Source organism: Gymnodraco acuticeps, unplaced genomic scaffold (assembly GCF_902827175.1).
Source record: "Gymnodraco acuticeps unplaced genomic scaffold, fGymAcu1.1, whole genome shotgun sequence".
Lineage (NCBI taxonomy): Eukaryota > Metazoa > Chordata > Actinopteri > Perciformes > Bathydraconidae > Gymnodraco > Gymnodraco acuticeps.
In genome coordinates this window covers 388,141-408,672 of record NW_022991575.1, presented here as the reverse complement: position 1 = coordinate 408,672, position 20,532 = coordinate 388,141, and the positions used below count along the sequence as shown (strand labels likewise).

The 20,532-nt window shown below is 40.7% G+C and overlaps 1 protein-coding gene across 1 annotated transcript in view; it reads left to right on the top strand.

The window, feature by feature from the left end:
* Positions 1-3,805: 3,805 nt before the first annotated feature.
* adamtsl5 (ADAMTS like 5) overlaps positions 3,806-20,532 on the top strand; it is a 34,356-nt gene continuing 17,629 nt past the window's right edge. Inside the window, exons 1-2 of the mRNA XM_034197476.1 lie at positions 3,806-4,511; positions 15,274-15,349. Of these exons, the coding sequence (XP_034053367.1) occupies positions 4,492-4,511; positions 15,274-15,349 (96 nt within the window). The 5' untranslated portion in view covers positions 3,806-4,491. The remainder of the gene's footprint in view (positions 4,512-15,273; positions 15,350-20,532) is intronic.

Below are 20,532 nucleotides of genomic sequence, written 5' to 3'. Positions count from 1 at the left end.
TAGACAGGGGCGGGGCGGGAAGTGTAGCACAGTGGCAGGGTTGGGAAGCAAAACTCGGTTCCGAGTAGGAACACATAACAATTGTCTGGTACAGGGATTAATAAGAGTTGTGAGGACAGGAGGCGAGGCCGAGCCCCGCGGACTGCAGCTCTCTCTCTCTATGCTCCGTATCAGCTGATCGCTGCACGGTGCAGCTCAGCGTCCCTCTCTCTCTCTCTTTCTACACACAGCGGCTCCGTTGCCCGTTTAACGGCCCGTCTACACTACAGGCATCGAAAAAGCTTGAAGCTGGGCGTGTCTGAAGCTTGGCGATTTTTTGCGAGCAACGCGACCAACAACCAATCACATGAATCTCCCGCCCCCGACATACAAAGAAATAGCAATGTTAAAACGAAGTAAACTGGATATAAAATCCCCAAACAGGCGAAAACCTACCAGTTTCACCCACTGTCTCTGCCACCTCCCTCCATGCCTGGTTCCTCCGGTTTGTATCCCGGTAAATAGTTCTGGTCGGAAAGAACCGGGTGATTTGCTACCGTAATTTCTCGTTTGGAATATGAGGAAATGAACTGCGGTCTGGCTCTCCCAGCTTGCACGCGGTTTGATTGGCTAGCGCTTGTACTGGCGGGAATTGCAAAAACGGGATTTGATTGGCTGACGCCAGCTTCGAGCAAGCATCGAGCCTCAAAAGTTGAACATTGTTCAACTTTTGACGCCGATAGACGCTCGCGATGCTTGCAACGCCTTGCCATGCTACCCACAATGCAGTTCGGTGAAGTTTGAAAATATCCTACGTCACCCCATTCAAATGAATGGGCGAAGCGTTGAAAGCATTTTTTGACGCCTGTAGTGTAGACGGGCCGTAACAGCCTCATCTTTGTCAAACTTTCTTATGTTCTTTCTCTAACACGTAATGAAGGTTATTATTATTAAGCGTTTTAGCTCCTATGTTGTTAATATTGACCGCCATTTCCTTTATGAAGTATCTGGTTTACACCAGTAGATGAACTCCTGTCCTTTCTGCTATCACACTTGATGGATATTATTATAGATGCAACAGCTTTAAACAAAACATTTTGAACTGTATCACAATGTGTTGCAGGTAAACGCAGAATTCACCCATTCCGCTGCTGCCTACATTCATGTCTCAACTGGATGCCATTCGTCTCAGCTGATGAAGGTTTTCAAAAAGAAGGGGGGAACAGCATGCAGGATGCAATTTGGGCCTGATCATGGCAGCCATGGACAGGGTATGTAGTTGTATACAATTGTGTAGTTTGGGCACTGCAACACCATATTCTCTTTATCTCTCTTGTTGTCCCTCATATACATATATTTTAACCTCTCTGACCCCCTTTCTTTGACTTGCCAAAAATCAGCACACAAGCATAATCAGTATCTTGTGTGACGATTTTGAAAATGTGTTTGTCCCTCAGGATCCCACAGTTTGAACACGACGCTCTACATGAATGAAAGTTCCGAGAGCTTAATAAAGGAATATTTGGTAAGTTGAAACATAGCCAAACACAGAGATATATATAAGTATATATATACATATATACACCTGAACATCAGCAGGAGAGGACTCTTTAAAGTAGAGGCACTACATACTGATATACACCTGAACATCAGCAGGAGAGGACTCTTTAAAGTAGAGACACTACACACTGATATACACCCTGAACATCAGTAGGAGAGGACTCTTTAAAGTAGAGACACTACATACTGATATACACCTGAACATCAGAAGGAGAGGACTCTTTAAAGTAGAGACACTACATACTGATATACACCTGAACATCAGCAGGAGAGGACTCTTTAAAGTAGAGACACTACATACTGATATACACCCTGAACATCAGAAGGAGAGGACTCTTTAAAGTAGAGACACTACATACTAATTTGAACCTGAACATTTGCATAATATGTCTTTAAATTAAAAGCAAAATATTGTTCATGTACATTTACAACTACATGTATTTATTTACAATGGATCCAATAAAAGGATTTGCTCATTTGTTTCATATTATAAAATGATGTGTGTCAGGGCTAGTTCTCATACTGATAATCATGTATACTATGTTTTAATCCCACTTTAGGATGTTGAACTTGCAACAACACAAATGGAGCCAATGGTATTGGGACTCTCTCGTGAAACACGAAGGAGCAGAGCCCGGGGAACCACCATCGAGGGTGTTGGAGTGCTGCGAGAGCTGAAATACTTGGCAAATGGATGGGCAGTACTGCTTGGACTGATTTACAGCCTCAATCTGAGCTACCCCAAGGAGCTGAAACAAACACTTGAATTCATTCAAAAAAGTATTGATGGGGTTGGATGGCAACAGACTGTCAACCAAGGTGCAGGTTCTGAAAAACAGATTACAAGAGTAATCCCAAGGACAAAATACTGTGACAGTTAATTTCCATCTCGGTACATTCTCTCTCTCACACACACACACACACACACAACACACACACACACACACACACACACACACACACACACACACACACACACACACACACACACACCACACACACACACACACACACACACACACACACACACACAGAGAGACACACCACACACACAGAGACACCACACAATTGTGTTTCTGCTTTTGAAAGTTCAAGGCATATGTTCATGTGTATAAAAGAGGCAAAGATGTAATGTAACACATTATGTGCTTGAGCAATATTATGTAAGTGTTTGGAAAGACATAAAAAAACACCATACTTCATAGTAAAGTTGCATTTTATAAAACGTTCATATAATAAGTCATTGTTGTAGCTTTTCAGCCCACATGTTAACTTCTTGAGATCACTCTGATCACTGTCAAATTCAGCAGGCTGTGGGTTTTTTACGCAAAGCGCTTTAAAATTCTAATATTTTGCCCCTACCACTGTTGGCTGTTGGAGTTTAAGTGTTTTTTGTGTTGAATTGTTGTGGCAATTCAGATGGTTGTTTGCTAAATGCAATGGTATAAGTGTACACGACTGCACTTTGTCTAAAATGAACATTTTAAATAAAGTGAGGGGAATACAAATGACTGAGTTGTAGTCATTTGAATTACTTATATTGATAGAGCAATTTGGATTAAATTATGTTAAGTGCAAATAACACAATCCTACAACATAAATGGAACTAATTTGTGTTAAGTATTACAACCTAACTGTGTTAGGTAAATCAGTGCAAACTTTAAGTAAATACAACATCATTGTGTTAAGTAAAAACAACAATTTAAGTAAATTCAACATAACTGTTAAGCAAATACAACATAACTATGAGTGGTAGCATTTAATTAGATTCTTTGGTAAGATTTACTTAAATGCAAGAAGTAAATATTAGTTTACTAGTCTGTTTCCTATTTACTTAGCCTTGTTACGTGCAACCGGTTGACATAACTAGATTAAGTAAATCTAACATATCATTCTTTGAGTGTAGGTGATACATCAACGTTTAGACCTGTGTTCAATTCAACTAAAATGCGCAGACTGAAGGGCAACACACCATTTTGAATCCTGAATATTAAGGGATATTTAGATTATTAATGGATTTACCATTCTATACTAAGAAAGAGGATTAGGGCCACATGTGAACAATTATTTGAAATCTGACCAAAAGTTGTTGTTATTTTGTTCTGAGCAAAAAGTCAGAATTTGGACTTTAATCTCTTCACTTTCATGATATCGACGTTGTGTCACCTTTAATTTTGGAGTAGCTGCTGGGCTGTGATTGGAGGAGAGGGGCGTGTCACATGCAATAATGCAATGCTCAGGTGAGAGAGAGGGAAAGAGAGAGAGAGAAAGAGCGTTGAGACACACACAAAAGCACTTCGCTCACAACAGCCAGTGACGGTGGACTGGTGGAGCACTGCTGTTGTCTCTCTGCGCTCTTTATCTGGCATTTTCTTGCCACACATTAGACCTGGTTGGACTGAGAGGAAGAAGAAGCCGCTGGAGCTAATTGCGGAGAAAGTATAGTCCGGTGCAGGACTGGGGCAAAACTGAGATCACCTGCTGGGGCGTAAAGGCGACACACTCTCCAGGACACAATTAATGGAATAACGTGCAGTACCCATGTGAATTAAAACTTTCCTAAAGAAGAAACAGGAACTTAGTGCCAGAGAAAACGTAAGTGCCACCTTCAGCAGAAGATGCGCAATGCTTTTTTTTTCTGCGTGTCCCGAAAGACAAAACTGATCTGATGGGTTTTGGGAACTAACCAGCGGTTTGGATGGACAAGCTTTGCAGCTGAAGAAAACAAAGTTATTTCAAAGTTTCTCTTTGAAAAAAAAAAGCAAAAGCGTAATAATCTCCAGGAGACAGTGGGGATATGGATGGTGTTGCTTCTGAAATCCGTGAGTCGCAGCCTGCAGCTGGGATGCACAGCGCATCTGAGCCGCGACGTTTCACACCATGATGCGGCATCAAAACTGCACCTGACAACGAATTGTCACAGACCTTAAAACCACTCCAAACGGATCTAATATGTCCTCACTATTGAAGAGGTAAGACCTGTAGGCTAGTTGTTGGCTGCCTGCACAAAGGATCGCATGAGATGTGAGTGAGGGTGATTTATAAGAGAGGAGTTCAGTTTTGATGGGAGGTGATACATTCCAGAGACATGTTGGTTTTTCCTTTTTACTGTTTGTACTGTGAGTTGCATTTTAGGGGGGAAAATATGTGGTGGCTTTAAATATTTACTTTTAGTTTTTTCTTGCAAGGAGCTGTAAAGCCTTGAACATTTTGTTGCAGTACAGTGCAGGATTGGAGGTGATACATTCCAGGGACAGATGAGTTGTTTTCCAGATTGGAAGCTGTTTGTTTTATAGTTAATTTAATCTAAAGAACTGCAGGCCTGTGGTCGGTTGTAAAAAGTTAGAGTGACATTTGTAACATGTCATATTGGGCTGCCCCTCTTGATTAATCGACTAATTGGTTGTTTTGGTCGTTAAGTCGTTCTGTCTTGTTCAAATCACTTCCAAGAAGAGCTTTGATTACCACAAGATTTAAGTGGTTGCTTTTGCTTCATTCTTTGTGGAGAAACTCAGTTTTACCAGGTCTCTGAATTCCTTAAATCCTTAAATTGATAACATTGTGTGAGAGTTGTTTACAAATAATGTATTTGGTTGAAGACAGCCCTATATGCATTATTGGACTCCAAACTTGACTTGGAGCAGTTTGGATAATCCTCTGGTGGCCTGTGGTGTGTGAAGGTTTCTCTGGGGGGCAGAAGTCATATCCATTCTGCTGTGAGCTGCTTCCTGCCAGCGGGTGAGGGTAATCCTCCTGCCATACAGTATCTGTGATATTACGACTCCTGGCTCTACATTCCACCCATCCTGCTCCCACTATCCTTTATCTCCCAAATGTCACCAGCTATAAATACCCTGCTCATATTTGATCTAATCCCATCCCTGCTACAAAACACAAACATGGGAGGACTGCAGAAGGTCTGGTTCTGTACTTAAACTGAAGTTTTAAAAAATATGTTAAAACCCTAAATTCACCCTGACCATGTTTACCTCTATCTTGTGGATTACTCCTCTTAACGGAAACAATACAAGCTGACATTCCTGCACTCTACAACTAAGATGTAAAAGTGTGATATTCTTTTTTATGGGCTGCAGCTGCATGTGTTGGAATACATATGTACGCTGTCTGTCAGCCTGACTGGTCTGCAGAACAGACGATGGCAAGAGAAAGATTTGGCATTTCTGTCTCTGATAACACTTTGGAGGAACGTTTATTTAGGAAGAGCCCATCAGCCCCTGAGCTGATTTACTCAGTTTACATGGAACACTGAGTAAATAGCTTCAAAACGAGGTTAGCATGGCTTAGCACATCTGAATTTGGCCCTTGGTAAGCCAGGCTCACTTTAAGCTGCGTTTTGTTAGAAATGATAATCAATGTTGATATGGCGTAATTTGAATTTCTAAAAAACCGAATATTCACCACTACTTCCGGCTTTCCGCTAGTGCGTTTCGTGATATCCGGTTAGCCATTAGCACCTGTGGTGAAATGCTACGTTTTCAAAACCGTGAATTGAAGGTGAAATGACGTGGTGTTGTACCCTAAACACACTGGGTTTAACACTCATTATTGACGCTGACATCATGTTTATTAGGGAATGTTTAAATAACCACAGACACCAGAATGATGTAATTTAGCAACAGAAAAAGGCAGGAATTGCATTGGACCCCGCCCCCCCGACGAACGCCGCCAATAGGAGAAGACCTCAGATGACAACAGGAAGAGCAAGAATCGAACTCTTTTTCTCCCTGACCTCGGCTGACCGGACGCATGGGGAGAGCTCCTCCACACAAATTTCATTTGTACATCACCCCCGCATCTTTAGTGTAATTAAATGCTGTTAACTTTTATAAGCTTCCCTTGACTCTTTTCAGTGTCTCCTGCTCTCAGGGTTCAATAATTACTTACAGTTTCCATTACAGTTTAGTAACTGGGGTAGTTACTATAGTAACACAGTGTAGGCAGGGCGATCGGCTTGTTTGGCGGGCGGAGCAACGCTGTGTAAAACTGCCGTGACGTCATGTTCAATGCGAACCACAAAACCAAACATCAGCCGTTAGCTGTTAGCACTCAGAGCTCACAGCTCCTCATATCTGTTCAGAAACTAGACAAAAGTTAAACAAGTACAAACCACAGACTGTCTGTGTCATGGCGAATACAGTCGCTGGTTTATTTATGTCTGTAGGCCGTTGTTGTGAGTGTGGGACGGAGCATATACAGTGTTAGCTTAGCCTGATCGATCCGATCTCCATTCAGAAAACACGCATTTAAAAGGGGTTTTTCGCCTCTGCCGTCTGTCTGCAGACTTGTCAAAGAATTAATTCATGTTTTTTACTAACCGTTATCAGTATGTTGTTACTTCGGCATCATTTTGAAACGTGTATTACAATTAAATCACGGTAAAATATATTCATTTTGTTGTAGCCCCCTTGCCAGCGATTCTCTCTGACCATTCAGCAGTCGAGAGTGTTTACTTCACTAGTTTAGCATATTCAGCCCGGTTGTTGGCCCGGTAAGAACCTACATTTTGGAGGGCCAGAAAAAAGGTGAAAAAAGTAGCCCTGTCCCCGGAACAACCCCTAGTGGAAAAGCAAAAAAAGCCCTGGCCCCGCTTAACCCGTGTTACATGCTGCAGTGGAAAAGCGCCATCATTTGGTGCGACATGCTATGATTGTCACTCTTTTCCTGACAGGCTGGAATTTCAATGTTATTCTTCACTGTAGGATGTTAGAGCGCAAGAGAAGGATCAGTATATATTCAAAGTGACTTTTCGTAAACTAATTGGATTTTTATATCAAACATGCCAAAAGGTTAACCCAGTTTTCAGATTTTTTTCAGGTGGTACATTTTTGTACTGAAAAGACATTTTCTACAGATGTACTGTCACAGATTGAAACCGGGTCATAAGGTTCAGTCACTTGGTATTGGTGTTGCTCAAGTACCTACAATTGTCCATCAGCCACATGGGACAATGACTAAATACCTCATTGTTTCTTCTCTAAAAAAACGTTTTTTGCATATTGCTGAATTCATCCGAATGAGCATGAATTTGAAAGCAAACTGATTGTAACTGCTGAAACTTTTATCAGATTTCAAGTCAGTTAGTCATTTCAGTTAATAGTTGTCTAATAAAAAGCAAAAGTGCTGGATTACACTATTTTCTTTAAGGTGTGCTTGTTGAAATATTGTGCAGTTTTGTCATTTTGGGTACAACATTGTACTTTAAGGTTATTTGTGTCTTACACAAGATTACTCTAATTTACCTACATACTGGTCAAGGAGTACTGCGCCATGTAGCTACACAAAGGAAACAATTCAGATTTCTGATTGTAGCCAGAATGTATTCATACTCAGGAATTGGATTGGAGCTTGGCTGAATTTCATTTAGCTGCTTCAGATTAAGGGTCCTGGATCCCTTTAAATCAACAGGTGCACTAGATTTATAGTGTGTTTCACACCCCAGAAGAATATAGTCAACAATCCAGACATACATTTTGTAAACAAAGCCACATAAACTCTTGTTACCCTAACGCTCTTATACCAAAGCAAAGAGATATATTTTAATAACATTTTGAAGTATTCTCCTCATGTCGTGACTCGTGTCCCACTAGATCATTCTGCTCAGCTGAATACCTGTTTCATGGTTTCTTTGAACCAAGGTTCTGTACACCTTGCCATGCTTTTATGTCAGAGAAAATAATGAAGTCAGACGGTTTCAAGGTTCAGTCAGATAAGAGTTTACTGCTCTGTGGTTTCTGTCCTCTCCGATTGAACTTGATGAAAAGCCTGTTCCATCTCCATGGTTTGCTTCCAAGCAGGATTAGGGTTGTAAGTTTTTTCCACCGTTAGTGTGTTTTAATGTCTGTCAACAGGATGATTTCAAACCCTGTTAAGAATTTCTGTGAAACTTGATAGACAAGTCGGCTTTGCTCCAAGGAAACAATTGATTCCGATTTTGTGGTGTGATCCAGATCTGGGACTTCTGCCACTGGTTCATTAGGGTTTCTTTAACTATAATTTATGCTTATTATAATCTCTTGGGCAAAGCAGGTTGACGGAGGAGTTCATTTATCAGATTTACATCAGGCTTCATTGTTGACATGCGCTAGCTGGAAGTGATGCATTTGCTCTTTATTGTTCAAGATTTTGGCGTTTATGCTTATTGTTCATGATGGTTTTCTGTCATTTTGGTCACAATATTGCCTTGCGTGCTTCTCTGCATGTTTCCCATGCTGCTACCATGACTGTAGATTGACCTGAAAGGCTCTGCCTCAGTCAAAGTGGCTGTGAAAAGATAATCCCATAATCCCTGAGGTATGACAGGTGTACCAAGTTTGTTCTCCCTGTCGTGGAAGGAGCGAGTTAAGTGCAGCGAAGCGCAGTGAAGGGAAGGGACCAAAGTTGAGCAAGGAGACTGAATCTAGACTTTGTGGGCAAAACAACAAAACCAACAAAAAGAATGTCTGTCTGTCTATTGTTTAGTCATTTACTGGAACACTTGGGGTGTTTGGTCCCAAGCTGTTTGTAAGCTAAAGGCTAGGAAAGGTAATTACATTGTAATTCAAATATATATCGTTTGTAATCCACGGAACTGAAAAGCAGAGAGCTTGAAGAGGAGTCCGAGTGGGGAGTAGGATGGGGTGGATTGGGGGGGTGGAAGACTTTTTTCCTATGGGGACTATTGCTTGGTCTAGTGTTGTAACCAGAATTATTCATACTTAACTCTGTACTAAAAGTAAGACTCTCTCAACGGGAACATTGAACTAATTGTCACAACACTTTCCTCTTCCATAGTTATTTTTACTTAAACGTTTACTTATTTGTCATGTGACGACGCCATTACGACTTCAACCAAACTTTGACTCATTTGTCAATCAGCTAAATGTTGGTTAAGATTCTGTAGTAATCTGTTTTCACGTAATATTCGCCACTTTGTAGAAAAACTTACAAAACTTGCTGCGACATTGCAGAAAGAAAAATCATGTAAAAGAGGATTCACTTATAAGTCCACATAAACATTGGTAAACTATTGATTTTATTTTCTCTTAAATGGTTTCACAATGTCTCTTTAAGCGAAACATCGGCTGAGACACACAAAGACCTCCACTTGTGTTCAAAGAGTCTCAATTTTGTCAATGCGTGCTGACCGAGGCCACTGAGGGGTCCGATTGTTGGCCGCCTCATTCATAGTCAAACCAGGTCGCGGGCTCAGAGCTGACCACAGAGCCTCCTCCCCTGAACATCTGTTAAGGGTGTGTGTCAATTCATTCATGCAGCGTGCTCCATATAACCCTCAGACCTCCACCAGGCTCGCCCAAACACTGGGCGGGTCACAGCTAAATCTCCAGGGGGGTCAAAGGTTAAGACCGGCCCCTGGTTGGAAGACGTATGCTTTTACAAACTTAGTGGGTGTGCAGACAATTGTAAAAAGCAACAGGGGCACCATACAGAAGCACTTAGATCCCACACAAAGAAACTGAAGGAGCATAGATCCTCAGTCAGGTGTCTCCTGTGTTGACTCGATTCAAGGACACATTCTCACCTGCCCAATGCACTCTCAACCTGTGCACACTAATAGCCTTCCATCTAATTGCACTAGATAACATCGTGGAGCTGTTGTTTTAGTTATGCAGGGTGGGAAGGTAAAGAGAAACCTGTCTGTCAGGGTGTGTTCAAGCAAAGGTTTGTGAGTTCAGTCATTAGAGGAATTATCAATGAGGGTGGGGAGAATTTATTTTGTACCTCTTTCTCTGAGGCTGATGGTGATGGCAACAAAACACTTATCTTGACTATCGCACTTCTGTACAAGTGTCAATGAAGGGAATTTTAGTGCGGATCTTCATGTTGCGACTTTGGTTATACCACAACCATAGTTTTTTAGTGTTGACCAAAGTTGCCACATCTTATACAGTCTAAACTTACGTTTAAAAAAAAGCTCAATTGGGCCCCAGAAAATCTTTATAAAATATAAATATACAATGTGTATGTATTCATTGGATTGATGGGCAATTAATGCATCACTTTGGAGCAGTTCATTTAGGAAGATAGCAAAATTGTTTAAAGAAACATTTATAAAAATCAGCATTAAATAATTCTTATCCTTTCTTTTCCATTCACAAATTTGTTCTCACGAATAAATGTGATTTATTGTGTGTGTGTGTGTGTGTGTGTGTGTGTGTGTGTGTGTGTGTGTGTGTGTGTGTGTGTGTGTGTGTGTGTGTGTGTGTGTGTGTGTGTGTGTGTGTGTGTGTGTGTGTGTGTGTGTGTGTGTGTGTGTGTGTGTGTGTGTGTGTGTGGGTGTGTGTGTGTGTGTGTGTGTGTGTGTGTGTGTGTGTGTGTGTGTGTGTGTGTGTGTGTGTGTGTGTGTGTGTGTGTGTGTGTGTGTGTGTGTGCTTTTATATTGTATCAGCTAATAAAGATGTCAGCAAATTGTGGAAATTGCCCAATCGACAGTTCCCAGAGCACCAATCTTTTGTTGCCAATATCTCGCCTTGACAGTTAAATGTAAAAGTTAATCAATACTAGCAGAATAGAAAAAAATGACATTTTAGTAGCTGGAATCAGACAAGTTTACAAATTGTTTATATCATTTTTTTCCCAGATTAATCAAAATGTAGAAAATGATAAAACAGAACAGGGAAAATAACTGAAAAAAAGTATTTAGTATATATATATATAAATATATTCATAAATGATCGATCATTTATGAATTGAAAGTATAAACAAAGGATCAATCTTTCTATTTTCTGTACCGCAAAGTTCAGAAAAAGCGAATTGGCTTGCCCTTCTAATTATTTGTTTAATGATAAGAGGCAGTTCCAGGGTTGTTGGTGTCGGGTGGGGCCTGTGGGTTTTTTCTTACTCCTCAGACTAATGTCTGTGAAGAACAAACAAGTAGTCTCATATTGATTAGAGCCATTTCCCCCTCCCTTCCCGGGGGCGCTCACTAATGTGCTGCTATAGCCTTAATGAGTGCAGGAGGATGGCGGATATGACCCCTGTGCCCCCTGTAGGGCCCCTGTGGAGAAGGGGCCAACCTGCAGTGACCGGGGGCTGCTGTCTTTCATGTTCAAAACACTGAAGCCAAAGATCAAGTGAAAGTGAGAGAAATGACTCATCTGTGGCGGATTGCTTTATTCAAGGGTCCTTCTTTGTATCACTTTGTTTCATGATATCTTCCACACTGCTCATCAACATTGATGTCTAAAACAAACTAATACAGGACTTTTGTGCATGGATGCATCACCAAACGTTCATATTTTAGTTTGATCAACAATAAGTAGCCTATAAAGTTTAAATAGCTGTAAAAACAACAATGACATATTATCAGTATTATTCTTTTTACATTTGATATATATTCTATAGAAGATACTGATCAACACTTCACTTGGAGGCATCTGTTTGTCCACTCGACAAATAAAAGTCCTAAATGTAATCCATTTTAGCTCCACCAACTCCAAATGGCCTATTTGTCTCTTTAGCTGCTAAATGTACCATGTTCACCAGCTGTTTTTACTGTGTCCGTCTGTTGTGATGGGTTTATCCACATTTTTAAAACACATTTCTCATTGGCGGAAGTGACTACATGATGTGTTACCTACAATTTTCTTTGATAAAAACAGCATTGCCCAATTATCAAGTAAATAATTGGAATGCATTTGTTGTGTAAAACTGTTTCACCTTCCTTTATCATCAGGGACATTTTCTAAAAAAATATATGGTTTTAGTTTTACATAACAACTGAATTACCATTGTTTTTCATTTACTCCAGCGTAATTAGAAAATGAACCAGCTGACTAAACATCTAGTCTGGTGATATACTTAATTATTTTCTCATACAAGTTGTTCCCTGTAATATAAATGTTCCCAGATATTTAATACACATGAAAATGGTCAGGGGTCAGGAGGTAAGACAACTACATTTTCCCTTTAGACATCCAGCTGAAATGCAGGAAGTAAAATAAAGTCTTTGTGATAAAACCTCTTACATCCATCTTGATTTACCGAGGCCAATACCCTTTTTTGGTCAGTCTGACTTCCTTGTTCCCTGATATGAATTCCCCCATGTAAGGCCAGGCTTGGAGCCAAGGGTAGCTGAAGGAAGGGCCGCTCAGCCAAGTGTGGGGGAGATGTGTATCGTTTAATTGGACAGGGCCACTACTGACCTGGGACGGAGCCAAAAGCTCTGAAGCAGCTCTATGTTTACGGCCCCGGGCAGATAAAAGAGAAAGAACAGAAAGAGATAAATGAACAGACAGTCTGGAAGCTGATGGAGAAGGTGGCAGAAAGGGTTCAAGGGGAAAAATAAAGAAAATATGAAGTTGCTAAATGCAACCAGTCTTCGACATTTTCTTGTCTTAATAAACATGAGATGCTTTCATCACAAACAGACCGTTAAAAGTGTGACACACCTGCGGCGTCAGCAGTGCCCAGGAAGCAATCGAGGCTTTCCCGGAATTACCAACACTTCTCAGGAAAGGTGCTTTTTGATGAATCAGAGGGAGAAAAAGACGGAGAATCAAGTGTGGTTAGCCCGGAGGTGAAAGAAGGAGGCAGCTGTTAGAACAGACACAACAGACACTTAACGCAAGAGTCAGAGGTCTTATCTGGAAGCACCTCAGAAGTGGCTTGGTACTGTTGCCTATAGTTGCTTTTTGACTCATTTATTTTTTTACTAAAATATCCTTCTTATGGTCTCAAATTAACCCAGTGTGGTCGTCAATCATGTATGAGGCAATTCAGGAATTGTCCCAGGCTAATCTAAAATGTCAGTATCATTTCCTAAATAAGATGAAGGCAACTCACATTCTTTGTTTTAGTGATATACAGATCTCTGGATGTGCCAGCTGTCAAAAACGCCTACTATATTTAGTACACTGGTACAGATTGTACAAGGTTACATTAAGGAAACTATCATCGTGCAAACTAAACACAGAGACACAATGTGATTGGACACATTTAGTGAGTGTACCTAAGTGCATAAATCCACCCTTTAACACTTTCTTGTTGGTGGTTTAGTTATAACAGTCATCGGGCAGCCAACTTTGTTCAACCCTTAGAACTTATTTTCCAAACTTAATCTAAGTTTCTGAGAAAGTTTGGGACCCAGCCGCCATGTTGAAAACAGTCAAACCAAACCAAGGACTGCCCACTGATTGGAGCGAACTCTCTCATTAAAAAACTACAAAACAGTTCAAAATATTTTTTAAATAGCATATAAAGCAAGAAAGATACAACATAATCTTAGCATAATCATGATTTATTTTTGATCAGGGCTGAGTTTAAAGTTTGATCTGAGATCCCAAACACTGATTGTGGTTCGAGACACCTTGGCTCTGGTTGGTTGTTTTCAGGCATATGAATTTTTACTTAACATTTACTTACCTTATTGTGTTTGCATACATCTTCAAAGTAGTATGTTATAATAGGCTAAGTTTTGATTTACACAAAGCTGCTGTAACCAGCTTAATTGAGCTTTTATTCTGAATATAAGTGAAATAAAAAGGCTTCCTGTAAAGGCAGCAGGTGATCCAGGTTTTTATTAGCACTTTTTCACATAACAGAGATCATCAGCTGGGTAGGGGGTGCGTTCAGTCAGGCAGGCTGGTCCCTTCCTCTCCGGCTGTGTATGAGTTAATAAGCCACTGTTGGGGTGGAAGGGGGGAATTAATGCTGGATGGGGGGGCATTCCTGACCTTGCGCTCATGCCCCAGGGGTCCGCAGGCAGTGTGGAAACTTATTTGTGTATATTTGAATGGACCTGAAGACCTTCTACTGAATAGTGAGTCGTGTCCTCTCCTGTCTGTTTCCTTCTTATCTCCTGCTCAAAAAACGTCTGCTAAAACAACGACTCTGATCTTCCCTTCTGTGCAGAGATGGCAAACTATACACATATCCTTTACTTCAAGTAGAAGTACAGATACTCATGTTTAAAAATACTCATGTTAAAAGTAGAAGTACTGACTAAACTTCTTTACTCAAGCAAAAGTATAGAAGTATGGGCTTCGAAATGTACTTAAAGGTCCCCTATTATACTATTTTTCATACATTTATTATAGGTCTCAGATATATACAAAACATGGCTCTGAAGTGTTTGGCTCCAAATACCAAACAGATCATTGCAGCATCCCATAATCCCCTCTGTTTCAGCCCTGTTTCCAAAGTGCTGATTCTCTGTCTGTTACTTTAGATGAAAATAAGGAGCCACTCCCCACGCCCCTCTGAGAGATATTTGGTTAGAAAGAACACAATGGAGCTCTAGGAGGAGATGCAGGTGATAAGGTGGGGGGGGGGGTTATATAAATGGATCAGGACAAAAATTGAGCGAATATTTTTTCCTGAAACTTTCAGAATGTCTTTACACAGAGGGGACACATGTTTATGTATAAAAGACATGAAAAAGTGGATTTTGCATAATAGGTGACCTTTAAGTAAAAAGTACCCATAACTACCAACTGTTTTAAAGAGTAACTGACCTCACTTTATATTAATAGAACAATAATGTCATTGTTAGCTAATGAATGTTTCGATGCTGAACAACGGCAAAATGACAAAGTTCTCATTGGTCCCTCTTCTTTAGAGAAGACCAGGAAATTATTGATACATCATTACATGGATTTGTACTCCACTACTTCCCACCTCTGCTTCTGTGTTTGTGTATCTTGTATATATGATCTGTAAAACAGCGAGGGTGATGCCCCCCACTGACTAACATTGTGTTTCTCTCTCTGTCTGCAGGAAGCTGACTCTGTGCCAGGCCCTGACCTTCGTCCTGCTGCTGGTCGCTCCCCTCTGCCTGTCGTCCCCTCAGAGCGTAAGTACGACCCGCCGTCGTCAACACGAGTCACTGCGTGGCCACTGCGTGGCCCTGCGTGGCCCTGCGTGGCCCTGCGGGCCCTGCGTGGCCTGCGTGGCCCTGCGTGGCCCTGCGTGGCCCTGCGTGGCCCTGCGTGGCCCTGCGTGTGCCCTGCGTGGCCCTGCGTGGCCCTGCGTGGGGGCCCTGCGTGGCCCTGCGTGGCCCTGCGTGCCTTCTCTCTATTCAACAGCTCTCACTGTATCGACCCTGGGTTGATCATCAACTACAGCTCCCTTCTATTGACGGAACTCTACAAAGTGAAGGCTTTTTAATCAGCCAATCACAATTAAGCACCGTTAAGCACCATGTTTCCATTAGAAAACACCAATATTTATATGATTATCTATAGTATAGATAATCATATAAATAATCGAACAGTAGTTCCCAACCTGGGAGGCCGCACCCCCCTTCGGGGGGGCGCCAAAGATTTTTTACATATAATTGTAACGCAATACATGATTGTCACTAAAAGCCTGGTCTGTCTCTACATACAATAAAATAATTGATTAATTAATTTGAATACAAATTCAAGTTAGTAGCTATTAAAGGCATAAAAAGACAGACATTTATAATTCTTTTCTTTAATAGAAATGTTTTTCTGCCCGTATAGTGTCCAAACCAGGCTTTTCTGGATAAGCACATTTTTAAAACATAGTCATTGTCCATGCCGGTTTCAGTTGGATTATTTGTCACAGTTGCTCCGATCAGATCGGTCTCCTCCATTTTGTAGATTATTTACGACTTTTGAATCCACATAAACACATCGGCAAAATCCAGCTTACTTTGAGCATGTGTTTTGAACAGTTACAACCCTTTGTGAATTGTTTCCCACTTGCGCCGACCTTTAATTTCTTCATTCAGCGGGAATCCAAATGAATTAATCCTGAGTCCAATAACCATCAAAAGTCACTCCAATAGTGCTCCTTAATTACACTTTCATCCTCCTTTAACAAAATACTTCATATTCATCAGTTTGTGACAGTAGTTGTAGCATTTTTTAAGCTTTTAATTACGGCTGTTGTGCCCCCCCTCCCCCCCTTGTGTGTGTGTGGGGGGGGGGGGGGGGGCGCAACTTTCAACAGGAGTCATTTGGGGGGGCTCTTGGGAAAAAAGGTTGGGAATCCCTGATCTATACGATTAATTAATAACAGGCCTAATATTTTTGCCATGGATCAATGGTTCAGCCAGACAGATTACATATTTGGAATGGCTCACATGTCGGAATTATTTTTCGAAAATATCTACATTAGCTTGTTTTTTGTCAAAATTATCAATCTTAATTTTCCCCTGGGCGCTGTTCAAAATGGCAGCCCACTACTCCTAACACTAGGATGGGTCAAATGCAGAGAAACAATTTCCCAATGGGGATTAATAAAGTATATCAAATAAAATAGTACATTATTAAATATTCTGTGGCCGATGTCCTTTACAACTTGTGACAAATATTTCTGCTTAATGTTCGTCAACTTGTGTTTTTACGAATCAATCCAGTCACAGCCATGATGGCTTTATGTTGTCTAAATACACATTGCTTATAGCTGTTTCTGTTCTGTACTGAAAACAAAAGTAAGAGTAAATAGATAATGATCTAATAGCTTGATGACAGTGTTTCAAGTGCACTAGTCTGAATTAACACATGGGACCTCGTAGTCCCAGTCGTTCCGGGCTCAAGGCCATTTCCCAGCGCCTCCTCCTCACTTTTCCTGCCGCTTTGTCCTCTTTTTGTCTTACATTTCACAGGGTTAAATATAGTGATTAAGCTAATTTGTTTATCGCTAAAAAAATCACGCTCTCTGGTTCCCCAGAGGAAGTTCAGCTCATTCAGATAATAACCAATCACAGCCCTTTGACAGGCGTCAGATGTGAGTATAGGGCGGCTTGTTGCTGAGCTATAGGAGCTTCCTGATTGGATTGTTTTAGTAGCAAAGTTTGTCATCTGATGATATTTTGACTCGGAAATCACAATGTTCCTCTTGGTCTTTCCATACTCTGATCACACACCTTTTTCTCATCCAACTGCAGCTTCCATCTTTCATCACTGTTTGTCTTGTTGTCAGCAGTCTCGCCCCAACCCTTCCCCTGGGTCTGGCTGGAATAACCAGATATAGACAGAGATAGGATACCCCTAACCCGCTCTGTAACATCAAACACAGGAATGCAATGGAGGCTCAACATGCTTAACACTTTTTTATTAATGTTGTCAGAAAGAAACTGTAAGTCAATGATTCACTAGTGTTATTTAAACATAAATAACGAAGAAAACAAATTAGTTTGAGATGTTTTGGATAACTGAGATGTTTTCTGTTGTCCATATTTGTTAAATCAGTTCAAGATGCAACAAGTGCTGCAGCAGTCAGAGCAGTTCACACCACGCTCAGATATTTCTCGTGGCTGCTGTCTAACATTCAGTTTTAATCTCTTTCTTTTCTCCTTATTTATTCTCCATATGAAAGCTTGCACCAACCTGTTTTGTTTCCCAACTCCTCCTCACATAGAGACGCTTTGTCTTTTCCGTCACTTTCTAACGCACTGGGTAGCCATATGCTCCTCTACAGTCGCACTAAACTTGTGGATGACGTTGGGAATTCCAACAAAATCTATTACTTACGTAGCAGATGTGTTGTTTCTGTTAGAAGTAATTACAAAATGTAACTTCAAATAACTGCAGGGCTCTGCAACACCACACACACACACACACACACACACACACCACACACACACACACACACACACACACAACACACACACACACAACCACACACCACACACACACACACACACCATGAATAAACACATTTAACAGCAACTGCCTTTTGTTGGGCTTTTTTATAAGTCAAATTTGACACTTAAAAAAACACCTAAAACAGTAACGGAGCATTACTGTTGACTTGCATGTTAGACTGTCGGCTCTTTACCTTTCTCCTTAAGTCCTTTCTCTTACTGTATGCCACTTTGCTTTTCAAATACAAGAGCAGGTTTTTTTCTCTGCTCATGTGAAAGAGGGGTGCATTGTGAAGTTCAAAGGTCACTGTCATTAATCTAGAATTTCGACCCACCACATCTCCAACTGTTATCAACGCTAATTTGACCGGTGGTAACACTAATGAGGGCAACCTCAGGTGACCCTGCCATGGAAAATGATGGAGAGCAGTAGCACAGGTTGCTCTCAGCTGTGTGCGTGTGTGTGTGAATGTCAGACCAATTCTCTTCTATGACTCACAAAGTCAACGAGCCTCAGTGAGTCTCAGGTTTTTTTCCAAAACATACATGTTGTTGCGCAGTCAGTAGAAAAGATCCATACTAGTGTAGTTTGATAGTTTTGAGGTTTCAGTGTATAAGTTATATTAGCGCGGTTAATTTTTAGACCAGAGTCCTTTAAAGTGCAAACACTCTTTGAATACTAATTGAAACTAGAGAAAACAATTCCTGAAGAAATTGCTAGTGGGAATGCTTTATGCTGAAAAGCTGACGCTGAACTGCTATGCTGAAATGTAATGTATAAGAAGAAAGTGAAGATAGGTAAATACACATCTGAGTTGACAAATATGACATGTGGGGTACCTCAAGGCTCCATCTTGGGGCCTCTTCTCTTTAACATCTACATGCTACCACTGGCTCAGATAATGAAAAACAACAAAAATAAGTTACCATAGCTATGCGGATGACACACACATTCACATAACAATTTCACCAGGAGACTATGCTCCAATCAAACACTCAGTAAGTGCATTGAACAAATCAATGACTGGATGTGTCAGAACTTTCTCCAATTAAACAAAGATAAAACCGAGGTAATGGTTTTGGAGCCAAGGCAGAACGTATAAAAGTTAGCGCTGAGCTTCAGTCTGCAATGTTCAAAACAACAGATAAAGCCAGAAATCTAGGCGTAGTCATGGACTCTGACCTGAGTTTCATTAAAGTCACATTAAAACAGTTACTAAATCAGCCTACAATACCAAGAACATATCTAGGATTAAAAGACTAATGTCACAGCAGGATTTGGAAAAACTTGTCCATGCTTTTATCTTCAGTAGACTGACTACTGTAATGGTGTCTTCACAGGTCTCACTAAAAATTCTATTAGAAAGCTGCAGCTAATTCAGAACGCTGCTGCTCGAGTCCTCACTAACACTAAGAAAGTGGATCACATCACTCCTGTTCTGAAGTCTTTACACTGGCTTCCTGTGTGTCAAAGAATATATTTCAAAAATACTGCTGCTGGTTTATAAAGCACTGAATGGTTTAGGCCCAAAATACATTTGACCTCCTGCTAAATGATGAACCATCCAGATCTCTCAGGTCTTCAGGGACTGGTCAGCTTTCTGTCCCCAGAGTCAGAACTAAACATGGTAAAGCAGCGTTCAGTATTATGCTCCAAATATCTGGAACAAACTCCCAGAAACCTGCAGGTCCGCTGCAACTCTGACTACTTTTAAATCCAGGCTGAAGACTTTTTTTTGCCGCTGCTTTTAATTGATATATTCATCACATCTTAAACTGCACTGTAACTTTTTATTCATGTATTTTTTCTTTTAATGTTTCTTTTCTTTTATTTTATTTTTAATAACTGTTTTTAAATGCCTTTGTCTGAATGTCTTTCATTTTTGTAAAGCACCTTGAATTGCCTTGTGTTGAAAGGTGCTACATAAATAAATGTGCCTTGCCTTGCCTTAAACATTTGATTTATTATGCTGTTATTATCACCCTGATAGTTCACCAGGATGCTATTTATTTATATATTATTGACAGGGACAGTGCACATTGATTGACATTTCTGTAAATGCGCCAGAGTTAGCCAACAGGCTATTTTTCGTCTGTAGTCCCTGCTAGATAGACTATTGATGTATATCATGGAAAAATATTCATTAGTCTTGTAAATCAAGTGCAAAACATGACAGAAACATCCTACTTACACAATCCTGCTTCTCAGTTACAGATCGGATTAAACAGTGCAGAATCTTGCAGCATACATTTTAATATCAATGAGGGGAGTGGCAGAAAGCGATGGAATGACTTTGAAGTATTCTTTATTCAGTGTGGTCATATAGCGTCAATTCAGATCTTTCACTCCAAGTCACTCCAGGTGACTTGGAGTTTAGCGCTTCCTGAAAGAAATGTACCGTGTGTGTGGTGTGTGGGTG